The sequence below is a fragment of the Lynx canadensis genome, chromosome A3 (genome assembly GCF_007474595.2).
Source record: "Lynx canadensis isolate LIC74 chromosome A3, mLynCan4.pri.v2, whole genome shotgun sequence".
NCBI classification, from domain to species: Eukaryota; Metazoa; Chordata; class Mammalia; order Carnivora; family Felidae; genus Lynx; species Lynx canadensis.
This window is the reverse complement of record NC_044305.1, coordinates 121,059,314-121,076,975: the sequence shown is the minus strand read 5'-3', so window position 1 is coordinate 121,076,975 and position 17,662 is coordinate 121,059,314. Positions and strand designations below refer to the sequence as shown.

At 53.7% G+C, this 17,662-nt stretch overlaps 1 protein-coding gene across 3 annotated transcripts; it reads left to right on the top strand.

Moving 5' to 3' along the window:
- Positions 1–538: 538 nt before the first annotated feature.
- MFSD2B (major facilitator superfamily domain containing 2B) lies at positions 539–13,185 on the top strand. Of its 3 annotated transcripts, XM_030311567.2 has the most exons (14): positions 539–701; positions 3,633–3,758; positions 4,883–5,007; positions 5,479–5,602; positions 5,896–5,974; positions 6,057–6,187; positions 8,325–8,415; positions 8,525–8,646; positions 9,314–9,397; positions 9,707–9,787; positions 10,018–10,127; positions 10,508–10,651; positions 11,061–11,237; positions 12,360–13,185. In XM_030311567.2, the coding sequence occupies exons 1-14, from the start codon at positions 618–620 to the stop codon at positions 12,382–12,384; spliced, it is 1,503 nt and encodes a 500-aa protein (XP_030167427.1). In that variant the 5' UTR covers positions 539–617; the 3' UTR covers positions 12,385–13,185. The 3 variants fall into 3 exon arrangements, with proteins under 3 accessions (XP_030167427.1, XP_030167426.1, XP_030167425.1); XM_030311566.1 differs by lacking the exons at positions 539–701; positions 12,360–13,185 and adding an exon at positions 11,784–12,341 and having other exon boundaries at positions 759–3,758; XM_030311565.1 differs by lacking the exon at positions 539–701 and having other exon boundaries at positions 760–3,758.
- The last annotated feature ends 4,477 nt before the right edge of the window (positions 13,186–17,662 follow it).

The window sequence follows — 17,662 nt, the reverse complement described above, 5'->3', positions numbered from 1 at the left end:
TACTGACTTCACACACTGAAGTCAGTGTGTGATGTGACCCCTTCTCTCGTAAGGACTTTTCTGGAACGCTGCTCTCCAGCCATCCACCGGCCAGAACTTAGCTACGTGGCTATACTCTCCCATCTGTGTGAGGCTGGACAGCGTGTGTTTCAGGCATCTTGTATTCAACTTGACCGGTTGGAAGCCTCTCGGCCACAATCTTAGTCTAAACAAGTCCATTCTATAGCTTCGTTTTCCAAATAAATTGACCTGGCGACTTTCATCGCCAGGATTTAGCAGGGGTGTAGCGCGAACCGCCGCTGGCTGTCCGTCTCTCCCTCTCCCTCTCTCTCTCTCTCTCTCCACGGGACCTTCCCCGAGGAAAGCGGTCCCGAGGGACTTCCCGGCCGCCCCTCCACCCCACCCCCGCTCCCGCTGCGAATTTGGGCTCAAGGCACTTCGCCTTTGTGGAAACGAAACAGCACTTCGCGGCTTCCCGCCGCCCCGCGCGCCGCCCGCCCCTCGCCGCGCCGCGCCGCGCCCACTCGGCCCCGGGGCCGCCCTCCCCGCGGGGCCCGGGGCGCGGGCCGGCCGATAACGCCGCAGGGCAGCGGCCGCGGGCGGAGCTGCCGCGCGCCATGGCCTCGTCTCCCGGAGCGCCCCGGGCCCCGGCCGTCCAGGCGCCGCCGCCGCCGGAAGCGCGCACCTCGGAGCGCGGCTCGGTGAGCGCGGGGCGAGGGCGAGTGGGGAGCTGGGGCTGCGCGAGGGAGGCGGAGGGAAGGGGCGCGGGGCCCCGGCCCGGGGCTCCAGATTTCCGACCCCCACCTCCCACCCCCTTGGTGGACTCGGACCGCTGAGAGCCGAGAGGCCAGATGCTCGCGAGTCCTGGACAAGTGAAGTAACCCGCTGGGTGCGTCTTAGCCAGGCTGGCGGGACCAGGGCGGGTCTCTGGGCTCCCGATTCCCAATCTAGGGCTCTTGTCCACCACACCCCGGGTCTTCCCAGGGCGCCCCTGTACCCCGGGCAGGTGGGACTTTCAGGTGTGTGTGCGGGGCTGCCCCTCACCCCAGGCTCCTGGCACAGGGTGCAGGCTCAGCCAGCCTCTCAAAACCTGGCACCAGGCTCTCTTGGGCCCTCGCCCCCCAGAGATGACTTCCTGGCAGCCGGCTTCCCAGTGAGGGTAGAGGGCAGGTGGGAAGGCAGGGGTGTCTTCGTCTTTTGTCATCTCCTGCGTGGCCGGGGCGGGGCGCCTGCCCGGCCGTGTTGGAGAGGGGTTAGGACCTCTGAGCCCGCCGCTGGACGCACAGGTCCGTTGCTTGCTCCGCGCGCAGTGGTCCGTCGTGGCGCCGCTTCACCTGGTTTCCCTTTGTTGCCTCAGTTCTTCCTCTCAGACGCCTCAGAGCAAAGGATTTGTGGCCCCTAAGAAAGAAAGTGAGATAAGGAGGCCCCCTGGAGACCCTCATTTCCCAGGGAAGTTCGGGGTGAGATTAATGGCAAGAGGGAAAACTGAAGTGCCAGGCTTACATTCTCTTAACAACCCTCCGAGGTGTATTTTTACCCCGTTTTACACATGAGGAAGTGAAGCCCAGCCACGTTTCAGTACCTTGCCCTAGAAGTGGCAGACAGAATTTGAATCCAAGTTAGTCTAGCACCAAAACCGGTGCTCCGTTAACTGTGAAAGGCTTGTGATTTAAGTGGGTGAAACTGTCATCTTCAAGGTTCCAAGAGAGTTTCAGCTGGAATTTCTCTTTCAAGTGACTTCTATGTGACAGAAGCTTGCTAGGAGTGTTTAGGGGGAAACGAGAGTCCCATGGGGTGAAGTGCGGCTATCAAGTTGGATTCTGCCTGTTAATAAAATTTTCTGGAAGTTGAAATAATGTTCACACCAATGTCAGAAAAGGAGATCACATTTTGCCCTGTGTGTGGTTCTCTTCTGAGAACAGGAAGAGTGTGCAAAGGATATGATAAACCCTTATCTAGCAAGAACTTCCCTTCAGAAGGGCCCATTTGGGGTGTCCCGCAAGATACTAAAATGGGTAAAGTCATAGTCCCCTCCACTCCCCCTTATGTCCCAGAGCAAAGGATGAAAAGGAAGGATTCCCAACATCTTTTGGAGAAACAGCCTTTTACATAGTGTCTTCATGGCATTTATTTCTTCAGCATATCTATACTGAGCATATGCCAAATATTGCTCTAGGTACTGGGGACATGGTGGTGAATAAAAAATTATAGTGCATGCTCTCAGAGAGTTTATATTCTTGTGGGGAGAGGCAGGAAATAAATGAGAACATATCAGATAGTATAACAGAGAGAGAGACATGGGTAGTCAGGGAAGGCTTCTCTGAGATGACATTCAGGCTTAGACTTGAATGGCAAGGAGTCAGCTCTGCAAAGACTCAGAGGAAAAGCCTTGTAGACAGAAGGAACAGGAAGTGCAAAGTCCCTGAGGCAGCAATGGGCATGGTCATTTTGAAGAATAGCAAGGAAGCCACCATGGTTGAGGAGAGCTGTTGAAGTGAGGTGGGAATGGGGGGAGGGGCTGACTGTGGATTCCTGTAGGCCCCATGGGAAGGATGCAGAATTTTATTCAAACTGCAATGGCAAGCTGTTGGAGGGTTTTAAGCAGAGATGAGACACGATCAAATTTATGTTACACGACTGGATAGGGAGTGGACAGTAGGGAACGAGAGCAGAAACAGGGAAGCCATTTAGGAGGCCACTGATCGATTTGGTGGGGGGATTGGGAAAGAGAAATCAAGGGCTCCTAGGTTTGTGGCTTGATCTGCTGAGTGGACATGGAGGCCATTTAATGCAATGAGGACAATAGGGTTAGGAGTTGGGTTGGACAATGGGTGGAAATCAGGAGTTGTGTTTTGACCATGCTTAGCTGAAATGCCGGGTAGGCAACCATGTGGGGCTGAGTAGGCAGTCGAATATTCCAGTCTGGAGTTCACTGGATAGCTTAGGGCTTGTGAGATACGCACACATTTGGAGTCATAAACAATACTTTATCTCAGTGATGGGCTGGGAAACAGTCTCCCCAGGAAAATAAAGAAAGCACCTCTGATATGTAGTGTTTGCTGATATCTGTGGTATAAATTCTCCACGGCTGATTTCAGGCTGCCAGTGGTTCAGCGCTGGCAGAAATCCTGAACGTTAAACTCCGCTCCTGGAGCAAATAACACTCGGCTTCATTTGCGCATCAAAACAACTCTTGAAGTTGGCAGGAATGTTCCATTTGACAGACGCGGCTTAGATTCAGTGATCTATTCAAGGTCACACAGGGAGTTGGTGGCAAAGTTGGGGGCCTCCTGACCCCCCCAGTTCCCTCTGGCTTGCTGACTCAAAGTAAAACAGACTGTAGCAGTAAGCACGGAGAGGGAAGTGTAAGGAAGAACTTCCACTGTGGAATCTTTGAGAGGTCATGGTTTAGGACTTTTTTTCCTCCTCTTTGCCTCACTTCCTTTTAAGATGATTTAGGGCAAATCAGGACTGAGAGGTTACTGGAAAAGCCCTCCAGACATAGGGACCTCAGGATGCTTATGGAGGTCAGGAGGGTGTGGGGAACTGTGTGTGTGTGTGTGTGTGTGTGTGTGTGTGTGTGTGTGTGCACGCGCGCAGATGGGGGGCTTAGCTCCTGCGTCTCTCCCCAGGACAGCAGAGCTGGTCACCTCTCATTCTGTACCAAGGTGTGCTATGGCATTGGGGGGATCCCCAACCAGGTGGCCTCCAGCGCCACTGCCTTTTACCTGCAACTCTTCCTGCTTGATGTGGCACAGGTGAGTGTGGACAGCAGCACAGGGCCCCCCATCTTCCTTGGTACCCACTTCTTCCACCCCTACCTGTACTTCACTTGGCAGATGGCATTTCTGTCCCCAACCTGACAGGAAGTCAAGTGCCTTTGAGGGCAACCTCCTCGAGGATGTTTACTGCAGGCTTTTTGTAGTGAAAAATCGGGAAACAATATGAATGCCCAACAGTACAGAAGTAGTTGTATAATAAGTTGTGCAATATCCACATAATGGACTATTCTGTAGCCATTCAAAAGAATGAGCTAGATCCATACCAGTTGACTTGGAGGGATTTCCGTAATGACCCTCAAGTGAGAGAAGTTACTGTGAGAGAACAGGATACAAATTGATCCCATTTTACCAAAACAAAGACACGCCCCATGTATGTCGGTACATGAGTATGTGTATGTGACTATATATGGTTAAAATAAAAGCATGGAGAAAATAAATTACAGAAGGATATCTATAGGCTGTTAATGTTGGCTATAGGAGGGAATGGTGGATGGAGGACAGAGGGGAAGCAGAAAAAAGATTTCTAATGTAGTACCTATGATTTTTTTTAATGACACTGATACGATCTCATTTAGGTAAAATTATAAATTCTGAATGCACATGAATAAATGCCTGAAAAGGTGATCACCAAAATGCTCTGGCAGTTGTCTCAGGATGGGGGGATTTCAGATGAGCTTTGCTCGTATTTTTCTGTACTGTTTGAATGTTTTTATAACGAGTGTGTCATTTATGTAATCAGAAAAACGAATAAAACATTTACATTGTGAAACAAAAAGCCTACCTCTGTCACCCTTCTTGCACTGAGCCACCTCAGATGAGGGCCCCCAAGCCTCCTCCAGAAGTGGCTGGGCATGAGTGATAACGGGAATGTGCCAGTGTGTGCCTGTCAGCTCCTCCCCTGGCCCCTCTCTTCACTAGTGCAGGCGTGCCCTTAGAGCCTTCTGGATTTGTGTCCCTGGAAAGAGACCAAATAGACCTTCACACCACAGTTCTGCCCCCTGCCAGGTCACCAGCACTTTCTCCTGGCAGGTGGGCAGGCCCAGACACCCCTCTCTGACGCTGCGGGGCCTTGGCTATCCCCCCCGACCTGTGCTTTTCAGATCCCTGCTGCCCAGGTGTCACTTGTCCTGTTTGGAGGAAAGGTGTCTGGGGCAGCTGCTGACCCTGTGGCTGGGTTCTTCATCAACAGAAGTAGGAGGACAGGGTCTGGACGACTCATGCCCTGGTGAGCGGCCCCACAGCCCCACAGATCCTGGCTCCCAGCCCCCGTGGAAAGCCAGTGGATGGTTAGAGGACAGGACAGTAATAGGTGCTGGTACCCAAGTAGGTCAGGCTGAGCCATGCAGGAGTTCAGAGATATTCCTAGGGGCTTTCCCTCACCAGGTGGTGCAGGGCTGGACAAAGCCTCCAAGGCTTCCAGGCCGGATCTAGGGGTCTACTTGTGGCCAGGGTGGGCTGGAGGCCTTGGAAGGCCTGGATACAGAGAATGGGCAAGTGGAGGCCCCAAGTGCCCAGAGTTCTGCAGTGAATGGCCCCACACTGCAGGCTACTGCCACCTCCCCCCGACCACCCTGAGAGCCCCAGCCCAGGGCTCCTCTTGGGGACAGAGGATTTCTGCCCAGAGGGGTGTGGTGGTTCCAGGTTTGCCCTTAGAGTCGCCCTGTCCTGGTACCCTACCTCGGCTGTGCTTCCACAGGGTGCTGGGCTGTACACCCTTCATCACGACGGCCTACTTCCTCCTGTGGTTCCTGCCCCCCTTCACCAGCTTGCGGGGCCTCTGGTACACCACCTTCTACTCCCTGTTCCAGGCCCTGGCCACGGTAAGCAAGTGGCTCCCCTGCCCGGGGCCTGGACTCCGGGAACCCCAGAGAGGGCCGTTGGCCACTGTGAAGTCTGTGTGGAGGGAAGAGGGTAGGTGTCCTGGAGGGCCCCACTGCCGGCCCCTGCTCACCGCTCCGGCCCTACGCCCCTTCCTCTGGGCTACAGGGGATCAGCCTGGCTACAGTGCCAGCCTGCTGCCGGGACCGGCTTGGGCCTGGGGGCTGTGGTCCCGGGCCCCCAGAGGCTGCGTCTGGGCCGCGGGGGCCAGCCTGAGCCGGGCCTGGGCGCCCAGTTCTTCCAGGTGCCCTACGCGGCGCTCACCATGCTCCTGACCCCCTGCCCGAAGGAGCGGGACTCGGCCACCGCGTACCGTGAGTGCGGGCGTGGGATCGGGCGGGAGGCCGCCGCCCCCGGGCCCGCCAGCGCCGGTCACCTGGCGCCGCTCTGCCTCAGGGATGACCATGGAGATGGCGGGGACGTTGATGGGGGCCGCCGTCCACGGCCTCATCGTGTCGGGCGCCCACGGGCCGCACAGGTGCGAGGACGCCACGCTCCCCGGACCGGTCGCCGTCTCTCCCGATGCGGTGAGTGCCCACGCCACCCTGTCCTCGCTCGCTTCTCGCTCCCTCCCGCTCCTCCAGCGGGACTCGGTGTCCTGCCTCCCTCTAAAGCAGACCAGCAGGAGGGGAGAGGGATGGAGAGGTCCCACAGGCAGGGAGGGGCAGGGGAGAGGGTCTGACGTCCCTGCAGAGCTTGGGAGGAAGCGTCTCCTGTGGCCTGTCCCACTCAGCCCTGACTAGGTGGCCCCCACCCCCACCCTCGCCCCCGGTGTGCAAGGACAAGGGAGTCCTGGGAGCAGTCCCCCTTCCTCTCCCTGCAAACCAGATCTCTCTTCAGCAACTAAGGGACATGCATCTATTTTATCCATCAAGTTCAGCGACTTTTCCCTTGAGCAAGTGATACCATTATCCAGCAGAACCCCAGGAGCCATCATTTAGTCCTCTCTCTTCCACCGTTACCCCCGCTCCAGCCCATTACCAACTCCTCTCCGTGTTTGAGGCCGCAGATCTGGAATCAGGTCATGACCTTGCATCCCCAACTGCTCCAGCCTGGCCCACACACCAACATCTCCCCGGTCACCCCAGTATTGCAACAGCTTCCCACACGGGCACCCCAGCCTCTAGCCCTTCCCCCAGCACAATCAGGTGGCCATTGTAAAGGAGTTCCAGCATGGGTGGCCCTCACCTTCAGGTCCTGGCACAGGTTGCTCCTCCCCGGGTTTGCTTTTCTCTGCATCTTTCTTGTTTGCCAGCTTGTTTAATAAATATGTCAGATTTAGCAAAAAAAATTATACAGCTCTGGTTCTCAAAGTGCGGTCCCTGGACAGCAGCAGCAGCAGCACCTGGAAACTTGTTAGAAAGGCAAATCTTGGGCCCCACCCCGATTTACAATTTTTGGGAGGAGGCCAGCAGTCCATATTTGAATAAGCCCTCCAGGGGATTCTGCCCCCCACCCGGGCTTGAGAATCAATGGGAGGAGAATAGTAGCACATCTTGGCCCAGCGCCCACTGAAGAGACATGACGATGAAGTCCCATGTTTCCATCCCCAGACCCATCTGCAGGGCCAGCTACGAAATTTGCCTTTTACAGTGCAAAATGAAAACAGGGGGCTCCAGAGACAGCAGGGAAGTCAGTCTGTCCTTCCCATGGCCCACTGCCCTAACCGAGGGATTGTTTGGGTCCAGGTGCATGAGGGGCCCCACCAAGTTGCCCTCAGGCTCATCATGACACTGCCAGCTGAGGGTCAGAGGTGGTGGCCTTGCCCCTCCCAGACTGACTCCACCCACATGCATGTTCACCCTCCACTCAGGCCTCCACAGGCCCCCTCCCCAAAGGTACCAGGTCACTCTCTGGGTGCGGATGACAGGGGCCTTGGGTTGGCCTGGCCTAAAGTGCAAAGGAATGGGAAGCAGGAGGCTGAGACCCCACCCCCAGGAGGTGGAGCCTCATGTGAGCCAAAGCACAAAGCTTCAGGTACGTCAAGTCACGCTGTACCATCCCATCAGACTTCAGTCACAAAACACAAATTCATAGATAAAATGATCAAGCATTTCAAGACGGTGACAGCAGAGCATTAACGCCTACCCCAGCACCGTCCTGAATGTGGGGTCCTGTGCAACTGTGCTGAGCCCACCCAAGCCTGCCTCCTTCTTTCTTCCCTTCCCCAGAGGCTACCTTTTCCTGTAGCAGGTGACTGTTACATATATTTTATTACTTGTATATCTTCCCCTGGGTGACAGGGAGCACCGTTTCTGTTGTTGACATTTGTCTGTGTCATTGTGAGTCACACTATATTGTAACTGTTGGCTCATGAGTCTGTCTTCCACACTCGAAGCAGGAGTCACTTATTCACCACTGTAACCTCCGGGTCTAGCTTGCAGAAGTCCCAGCAATAAATCTGTGCCTTAAAAAATGAGAGAGAAGGAGAGAGGAAGGGCTCAGACCCTTGGTGGCATGGATGCCCTCTTATTCATACAGGAGCCACAGGTGCAGCAGGACCATTCTGGGCCCTGAGATCTCCATCTCCTGCTGTGGTGATTGGGAGGAGGGGCACCCAGCATCCTTGGGCTTGGGCTGAGGGTCCCTCTGCCCCCATCGGGGTGTCCCCTCTTCCGTAGGTGGGAGACATCACCTCCACCCCAGTTCTGTCCTGTCCCATAGACTCGTCTCTACTCCATTGCCTCCGCTGTGGTTGCTGTGACCTACCCTGTGTGCAGTAGTTTGCTCTGCCTAGGGGTGAAGGAGCGACCAGGTAAGGGAGTGCAGAGTGTGGGAAGCAGAAGCAGGGACAGGACTCCTCTGGGGCGTGGGTTTTGGTTTTGAACTCTGCCAAGCCCAAGTGTCACTTTCCTGTGTCGCAGGCTCCTCCGTCCCAGCCTCAGGCCCAGGCCCGAGCTTCCTGGCTGGGCTGGTGCTCACTGTCCGGCACCCACCTTACCTGAAGCTGGTCATCTCCTTCCTGTTCATCTCAGCAGCCATTCAGGTACCTCTGGCCTTGGCTCTAGCCATACTGCCCTGTGTATGTTCGGCTTCGGTCTCCCGGCTCCACCAACCAGAGTTGGGCTTTAATAGGGAGAAATGGGGGCGCCTGGGTGGCGCAGTCGGTTAAGCGTCCGACTTCAGCCAGGTCACGATCTCGCGGTCCGTGTGTTCGAGCCCCGCGTCAGGCTCTGGGCTGGTGGCTCAGAGCCTGGAGCCTGTTTCCGATTCTGTGTCTCCCTCTCTCTCTGCCCCTCCCCCGTTCATGCTCTGTCTCTCTCTGTCCCAAAAATAAATAAACGTTTAAAAAAAAAATTTATAATAGGGAGAAATGGTGGCTGGCACGGGGCCTAGGGAGTTTGGTGCAAGGAGGAGAGAGACCTGGACAGAGCTTGTGGGGCTGGGAGGGTCAGGGCCCCGATGCTAGGAAGCTGACAGAATCTGCGTGGTGAGGTCCACTAGCCAGGCAAGAGTGAGGAGGGACTAGGAATGGTTATTCATCCCTGTGTCAGGGCTAAGTGTCCCCTGTGGGGGAGGGGATTGCATGATGGCAGCAGCAACCCGTATTCGAGGTCCCAAAGAAGAGGCCAGACTTGAGACCTAGGCCTTGCCCTTGACTTCTGAGTTCCTGCCATTCCCCATGCAAGCCTACTTCCTGTTGGTCTCCTCAGGTGGAGCAGAGCTACCTGGTCCTGTTCTGTACACATGCCTCCCGGCTACATGATCATGTCCAGGGCGTGGTGCTAACCATCCTGGTGAGTGGTCCTGAGGTGGCAGAGGCAAGGTCAGTCAGGGGCCTAGGTTGGGGAACTATGTGGTCCTTGACAAGACATGGCATAGCCGGAATTCTGGTCAACATTCTGGACTCTGCTGCGATCTTAGTCACCTGTGCTCCAGCAGAGGGTGGGATTGGGTCTGGGGTCATAAAGTTCATAGCCACTGGTTCCAATCTGGGGGCAAAGTGGAGTTCGAGCATCCCACCTAAAAGCCAGGGCTTCTGGAACCTGGGTGGGTAAAGACATTGGCAGCACGGCCCAGACTGGGATGATTCTGTCTGTTCACAGGTCTCAGCTGTGCTGAGCACGCCGCTGTGGGAATGGGTTCTACAGCGATTTGGGAAGAAGACATCGGCCTTTGGGATCTGTGTGAGTGAGGCAGGAAGCAAGGGCCGAGGTGCCTTCAGGGAAGGTGGTGGGGTCAGGGAAGTGGCCTTGGAGCCTCGGCCTCCTGAGAGCTGGCAGGGCTGATCTGTATTTGTCTTCGATCCCTAGCAAAGGACCAGGTGCAGGGTCATTAGTAAAGACGGGTGAATGTGGGACTGAAAGAGCAAGTCCGGGGCAGGTAGAGGGATCAGCTAGTGTATCTATCTCCCCAGGTGATGGTGCCTTTTGCAATCCTGTTGGCTGCTGTGCCCACAGCACCTGTGGCATATGTGGTGGCCTTTGTATCTGGCATGAGCATTTCTGTGTCCTTGCTGCTACCCTGGTAGGCTGGGTGAGGGGGAGGGGTGGGAGCATCATGTCCTTCCTCATGGGTATGTCCTCTTTCACATCCACCTGTTGTCCCAGGCCCCCTGTGCCCACCCTGTGCTGGGTAGGGCCTCCTACCTGCAGGAGACGGAGGCCACCAGCTCAGTCGCTGGAGCTCTCCTGAAAGAGCACCAGACAGCAGGAACGGTGGGCAGCTGTGTTGGGGGGAGGGAGGAAACGCAAGCACACATATTGCCTGGCTCCCTGTGGGCCACTCCTGGTCCTGGGCAGCAGGAACCCAAGGATGGATCCGATTTGGTCTCTGTCCCCGGAAAGCTCTCGGGTTGATGGCTACCAAGGGGACAAAAGGGGTAATTCTGCAGCCCCTTCCCCCAGGTCCATGCTTCCAGATGTGGTGGATGACTTCCAGCTGCAGCACCAGCATGGCCCAGGCCTGGAGACCATCTTCTACTCATCCTATGTCTTCTTCTCCAAGCTTTCTGGCGCAGGCGCCCTGGGCATCTCCACTCTCAGTCTGGAGTGAGTCCCAGGGCTGGACTGTACTAGAGGCACAAAAGACTAACTCCCACTGGAGTGGGAGGAAGAGGGCAGAGTTCTCCACCCTAATGGGCCAGGGGACACCCATGAGTCAGGGACCCAAGGTCTGCTTTTTAGAGAGTGTAGGGGAGCCACCTGCCTCAGGTTGCCCTGTGCACATGACTGAGAGGGGTCTTTCTTGGGGGCTGTACCCCACATTCTTAGTTTTGTCTGAGCTCCTCCCTGGCCAGCCCATTCTCTCAACTCTCCCTTCCGCCATGATCAGGCTGATCTGGCCAGGAAGTGAATCCAAATTTCAGGGTACTGTGGGGGTGGGGTATCTGGGACCCCTCCTGCAGGGAGCCGGGCTCCGTGAGATCTGAGCTGGATGCGTGGGATGCTGTGTCTCCAGGTTTGCGGGGTATGAGGCAGGAGCCTGCAAGCAGGCGGAGCAGGTGGTGGTGACCCTCAAGGTCCTCATCGGCGCCGTGCCCACCTGCATGATCCTCACCGGTCTGTGCATCCTCATGGTCAGCCCCACTCCAAAGGTGCCCAGCCAGAACTCCTCCCGCCGGCTGAGCCTTCAGAGGTGGGCACCCCATGCACACGGGTACACACGGCAGGGAAGCACAAACATCCACTGGTGTGAGGTTGACCGGTCGGCAGGTGCCCCGAGACACGTACACGGTTGAGCACTCCTGCTTCTGCAGACTCTGCACTTAGCTTTGGTGCTGCCATCTTCTCCTGGATTTTCTTCAGCTGCTTTGCTCATCCCTTCTCAGTCTCCCTCCCTCGATTACCTGTCGGAGGGTGGTGTGGAAGGGCTCCCTTCTCGGCCCCTGCCCCCCTCACCTCATCCACTTGCTTGATCTCAAGCACCTCTTGTGCCCGGTGACTCCTAAAGCTGCCCCTCCCCGCCCCCCCCCCCCCCGGACTTCCTTCAAGTTCCGGAACCACATGGCGGGCTCTGATTTGCACATCTCCTCCTGATGTCCCACCAGCGTGGAGTCAGTTTTGATAAGCCCCGAACTGCCAAACTCATCTTCTTCCCCCATTAGGCTCCTCCTCCTGTGATGGCACCATCCTCTAGCCTGGGAGCTGAAAGCTGGGTTGTCTTCTACTCTTTCCCCCACAGGTTGTGCTGAGCCACTCCCTGAGCCTCGTCCTTCCCACTTCCGAGCACTGATCCCTCCGCACAGGGATGAGATACCCACTGGCTGGCCTTCCCAGTGGACTGTGGGGGATCTGGACGGCTAGGGCTGTGTTTTATTCACTTCCGTGTACCAAGCCCAGCACAGGGGCCAAGGCCAAGCTGGTGCTGCAGCGTCAACACGTCTGGCCCAGTGGCTTTCACGAGCACGTGGCCGCATTTTTGGAGACGCTCACACTCAGAACTTTGAGCACGTGTGCAGAGGACTGTACAGGATTGGCAGGAAGTGGCATTGTCATCCATCCCTCATTCTCAGCGTGGACGGCTCAGACTTGGGCTGAGTAACACTGAGATCACATGTCACACTCGGAGTGACATGCACATGGGGAACTGCTGGGGGGACTTGGGGAAACAAGGGCTGTAGCTTTTCCCAAGGGGCTGTGAAGGGGAGGAGTTGCTAGGACGGCAGGGACCCGCCACTTCCATCGGGCGTAGGGTCTATGGCAGGACAGAGTCCCCTTCCACCCTCATCTTTCTCTTTGGCCCCTTTTCCTTTTACAGGCGGACCAGCTACACCCTTGCTTGAAGTCTGAGCTTGCGTGGGCTGGAACAGCAGGAGCCAGCATCTTCTGGGCTCGACGTTCCTCTTTCTTCTCGGCCCCTTAGCATACTTACTTCGAAGGTTACATGTGACCCATCTTTTCCCCTGGGATATGGAGTCTTCAGTGACATCTCCTGAAGGGACCAGCCTGGTCTCCAGTTCCCTCAGCTGTCATTTCTTGCCTGTTGACCACAGACCAGGTCAGATAGGCCTGTGCCCCTGACCACCCAGCTCCAGGTAACCTTGACCTGGAAAGCATCCCAATAGCAGCTATTCCTGGAAAAAGGAAGCCCACAACCTGCTCACCCAACAGGACAGACACACAGACCTCTTGTTCCTCCTAATACTCCAGTAGACATCGGAGAGAGAGGCTGACAGACATCGCACGAATGGGCAGAGTGGGGACAGATGGACATGCTGGGGATGTCACGAAAAGAGACACAGACAGATGCACTGAGGCCAACAGACCCCAGAGGGAGCACATGGGGACAGCGGTGGGGTGAGGAGACTGAGCAGGCCACCAGAGGCGTTTCTCAAGCCTTTCTCTTTTGTTCAGATAACACTGTTTCTGGAAATGGACACAGGCCGATATGGAGCCATCAAAGATCAATCATTTTTATGAACAAAAGTTCTTTTTGTGGAAATATTTTTTTGAAATGGTATCTTATAAAAAGCACAGGGACCACAGTTTTCTAAAGGCCATATCTTTGAGGAAGAAAGATCCACTGAGGTTTATTTTTTCAAAAAAAAAAATTAAAAGGTTTATCTTCTATTGATTCTGTAAAATATGACTGTGGCCAGCCCTCTTCATCCCACCTCCTGGGAAACCACTGCCCAAGGAGGGAAGGGGGAGGGTGCCTGACGTCACTGCCCCTGGCTGTGTGTCCTCAGCCGTATATCCCTGATTCTGCATTTCCTCAGGCCAGAGATGCCACGTGGGACATGGGTTCCGCCTTTGCTTTGGAGGAGATAAAAAGTTGAGACTCTAGAGTAGTCAGGGTAGCAGGCCACAGTGGCTTGTGTGGGCTGGGGATGGGCGGGGGGGGGGGGGGGGGCAGAGGTGTTGGGGAACCCATGGGGGTTCTGATGCCCCAGCAACTCCTTGAAAAGCCCAGACACCTAAAGAGGTGACCAGGAGGTGCAGACTTGCCCCCTGCATTTCTCCCCAGCCCCCTGCTCTGTCCCCTCCATGGGGTCAGCTTTCCCAAGCCCACCGAGCAGGGGTAGGCACCCTTCCACTTCCTCTTTAGAGCTTTGACTGCCTCTTAGGTTCCAGAGTCACCCCTAACACTGCCGGAGCTCAGACTCACATTCAGGGATGGTCTGCCCCTCAAAGCATGAAACGCCTTGCTTCTTCCACAAACGTTGTGGCCCGAGAAGGAACCTGACCTCAGAGTGAGAGTACACAGTGCGACCTGGTCTATATGATGGCTGAACTCTCTGCCCTTGCTTGTGACACTGACATGGGTAGGTGATCATTGAGGTCACAGGGCGTCAGGGAAAGAGCTGGGTTCAGCTTCTCTTCGTTGGCCATCTGCCTAAGGGGCTGCCAGGAAGCTCTGCTCACCCCTGGCTGCACGAGGAGACACACACACACACAACCAGTTTCTCAACAATGGAAAATCACTGGCTGTGGGAAACAGTACCTGCTAAGACAGAAGGCAAGGTAAAATTTCTCCCATGTTATCATGCCGTGCTTTGGAAAGATGGGCAATTCAGGTAGGATCAGAAGCTTGTGCCGAATTCTGTTACCTGTTTCCCAGGAGTGCAGCCTCAAGCAGAACTGTACTGTCCAAATACAGCTGCAGGGGGCCACCTCTGGGGTCAGGGGTTAGATGACCAGGGGCTGCCCAAAATGTATTATTCCATTTCTCCCTCACAGCAGTGCTACGAAGTGGGTACTATTATTCTCATTCTCAGGTGAGGAAACAGGCTGGGATTAAGTAACTTGCCTAAGGTCAGTTGGTGGCAAAAATGGCCTTGAACCTAAGTGGGCCTGACTCTAAAGCTTGTGGAGACAGCCAGTGCTGGAAACATTTGTTGGAGGAACAGCTGATGGCCAGACTTTGGTACCAGGAAGACCTCTCCTCCTCTGAAACCAAATGCCAGCATCCCCACCTCGGACTCTATGCTCCGATCCCACGGTATTATCTGTACTCATCGAGAATTATCATTCCTGACTCAACCCGTTATTCCTACTCTGGATCCTTTGACTCACATTTGCCCACAGGGCCTCCCTTTGTGTCCCTGTCCCTCTTCTGACACCCACCCTCAGAGCCAGTCTTCCTGTTTCAGAGAAAGAGGATGTCTGCTCACCACTAAGGCCCAGCCCTGGGCCTATTGCTGACAAAGAGTAGGCATCTCACTCACCCCTTCCCTCTCTGCTACCTTTTCCAAACCCACTTAAATCCAAGAGATCATGCCACTCACTTGCTCAAGACCCACAAGACCGGACGCTGCTCAAATGTCACTTCTGGGACAGAGAGACCTTTCCTGCGCTCCTGCTCTCCCCTAGTGACCGTTCCTGCATTCCAGCACCTCTCTAAGCTCTCCCTGCTTTGCCTGTGCTTAGTAGACCTACCTCCATGTACAATTGTGTATTTATCAATTGCTTACTTGTTGCTGGCCGCCCCCACTAAAACGTTAAACGTCACAAGGCCAAACGTCATGAGGACGTTGGCTCTTCCTGCTGGATCCTCAGTGCCTGGAAGTAAATGTTCAATATGCATAAATGTCTACTGAATGAACAAGTGAATGTTTATATCAGCTTTATCCTGAAACAGACAAAAATCACCTTTCCTCGTTCCCTTAGCTTCCACCTGTCCAAACAATCTGCTTCGCTCTTCTCCCCCAGCCCCCCGCCACCGTAGTGTTGTCCCCTTGTCCCCACCTGCCATTCCCCCCTCAACTCCTTAAACCTGGACTCTGCCTTCCTTTGGAGACCATGCAGCTCAGCACTGTCAAAGGTCAACTCCAGCATCAGAGAAAAGGAAATGGGGGTTCGTATTGTTTACTTGTGTGACTCATCAACTTCTGTAACAAACCTGAGCCTGTTTCCTTTTTGAAAGGAATGTGTTCGCCATTACCTCTGGATGGCCATGAGGATTAAGTGTGAGATCATATCTGACCAGGGAAACCCTCAGTGACTGGTAGCCATTAAATGCTGGCCACTCATTTTCAAAACTCCATCCTCCCTTGGCTTACATGACGCACCTTCCCCCTTAGCCTCCACCATCTCTGGCCCTTCATTTTCTGTCTTTTCCTTTGCTTCTTCTTCCTTTGATGCTCTGTAGGTGTCTCAGGCTTCCCAGGGCCATGTGATCTCACTCACAAACACCTTTATTTTTATTTATTCTTTGAGAGAAAGAGAGAGCACAAGCAGGGGAGGGTACAGTGGGCAGAGGAAGAGAGAGAATTTTAAGCAGGCTCTACGCCCAGTGCTGAGCCCTACATGGGGCTTGATCTTGTGACCACGAGATCATGACCTGAGCCGAAAGCAACAGTCGGAAGCTTAACCGACTGAGCCAGCCAGATGCCCCTCAATCACTATCACCGTTACACCTCTCTATTTTAACCCTGAGCTCTGCTGAACTTCAGAAGCCCATCTGAGTGTTCTTCAGGCAGTTAAAACATCCTCAAGCGGAACTCATCACCTCCCACGCTTGTTCCACCTCCTGCATTTTTGGTAAATTATGTCAGCATCTATCAGGTCACCAAAACCAAAAACTTGGGGTCTTCTTAGTTTTCTTTCTTCCCCATTCGCGCTGCTGCGCCCTTCCTGTGCACACGGAGTGTGGATGAAGCAATGGGAGGAAAGGGTTGCAGCTTGTATGTTATTATCAAATGGCAGAAGTTATTTGAAATTGGATAGAAAGTTGTAGCCCCAGAAATGGATGGGTTTGGCTCATAACACACACGGTGACACAGCTGCTTGTGAGATGTTTGAGGTGTGTATGTGTGTGCGTTTGCGTACTCCTATGGGACTTCTTCGTTCTGCTGGGTATTTTTCTGTGTCTCTTAAGGACAAAACTGGTGCAGAAGCAAGGAAATTCAGGTTATGCTCAAATTGTTCTTTAATATAGCAATTGTGTTGGAACAAATTTGTGTTTTCAAAACAAGCATTATAGAAGAACTGAGTGTATACGTGTGTGAGTGTAAACAACAGAAATCCTAAATGATCTCATAAATATTCAAGGAATGAAATACATATTATAAAGCATTCACACACACATATACACCCAAACCACGAGATTCAAATGATTTTACCAAGTGCTATCAAACTTTTTATCAAGGATCATTTCATAGCTTATGAAAACTTTTCCAGGGAATAGAAAAAGGGCAAACTCTACAACTCATTGTATCAGGCCAGAATAAGTTTAATACCAAAACCAAAGACAAGAAAAGTAAAAATGAAAGGAAATTTACAGGCTAACCTTAGAGGATTAAAAGAGCATAGAACATAGAAGCAAGAATCTGAAACAAAATACTAGTAAACTAAGGGGCTCCTAGGTGGCTCAGTCAGTTAAGTGTCCAACTTCGGCTCTGGTCATGATCTCATAGTTTGTGGGTTTAAGCCCTGCATTGGGCGCCGTGTTGTCAGCTTGGAGCCTGGAGCCTGCTTCAGATTGTGCCTCCCTCTCTCTCTGCCCCTCCTCACTCATGCTCTGTCTCTCAAGAATAAATATTAAAAATAATAATAATAATAAAAAAAAATCTGTCCAGTGAAATTTACCACATTAATAAAGGAGGAAAAAAATTATGATCTCAATAGATACAGAATCATTTAATAAAAAGCTAATATTCATTCATGATAAAAGTACTAAGCAAACCAAGAAGAAAAGGACATTTTTTTTGAAGTTTATTTTGAGAGACAGAGAGAGCCTACGCACACACAGGCCAGCGTGGGGGACAGGGGTGCAGAGAGAGGGGTAGAGAGAGAGAGAGAATCCCAGGCAGGGTCTGCACTACCACCCCAGAGCCTGATGCAGGCAGGGCTTGAACTCATAAACCATGAGATCATGACCTGAGCCGAAATCAAGAGTCAGATGCTTAACCTACTGAGCCACCCAGGCACCACAAGTAGAGATTTTTAAACCTGAGTAAGGCTATCTACCAAAAACCTATAGCAAACATTCTTAATGGTGAAATATGTCACCTAGTGGTAAAATGTTAATGATGAAATAGTCCCTTTAAAATCAGGAATAAGGGAAGGATTACTCACTATCAATGCTTCTGTTCAACACTTCATCAGGGGATCTAGCTA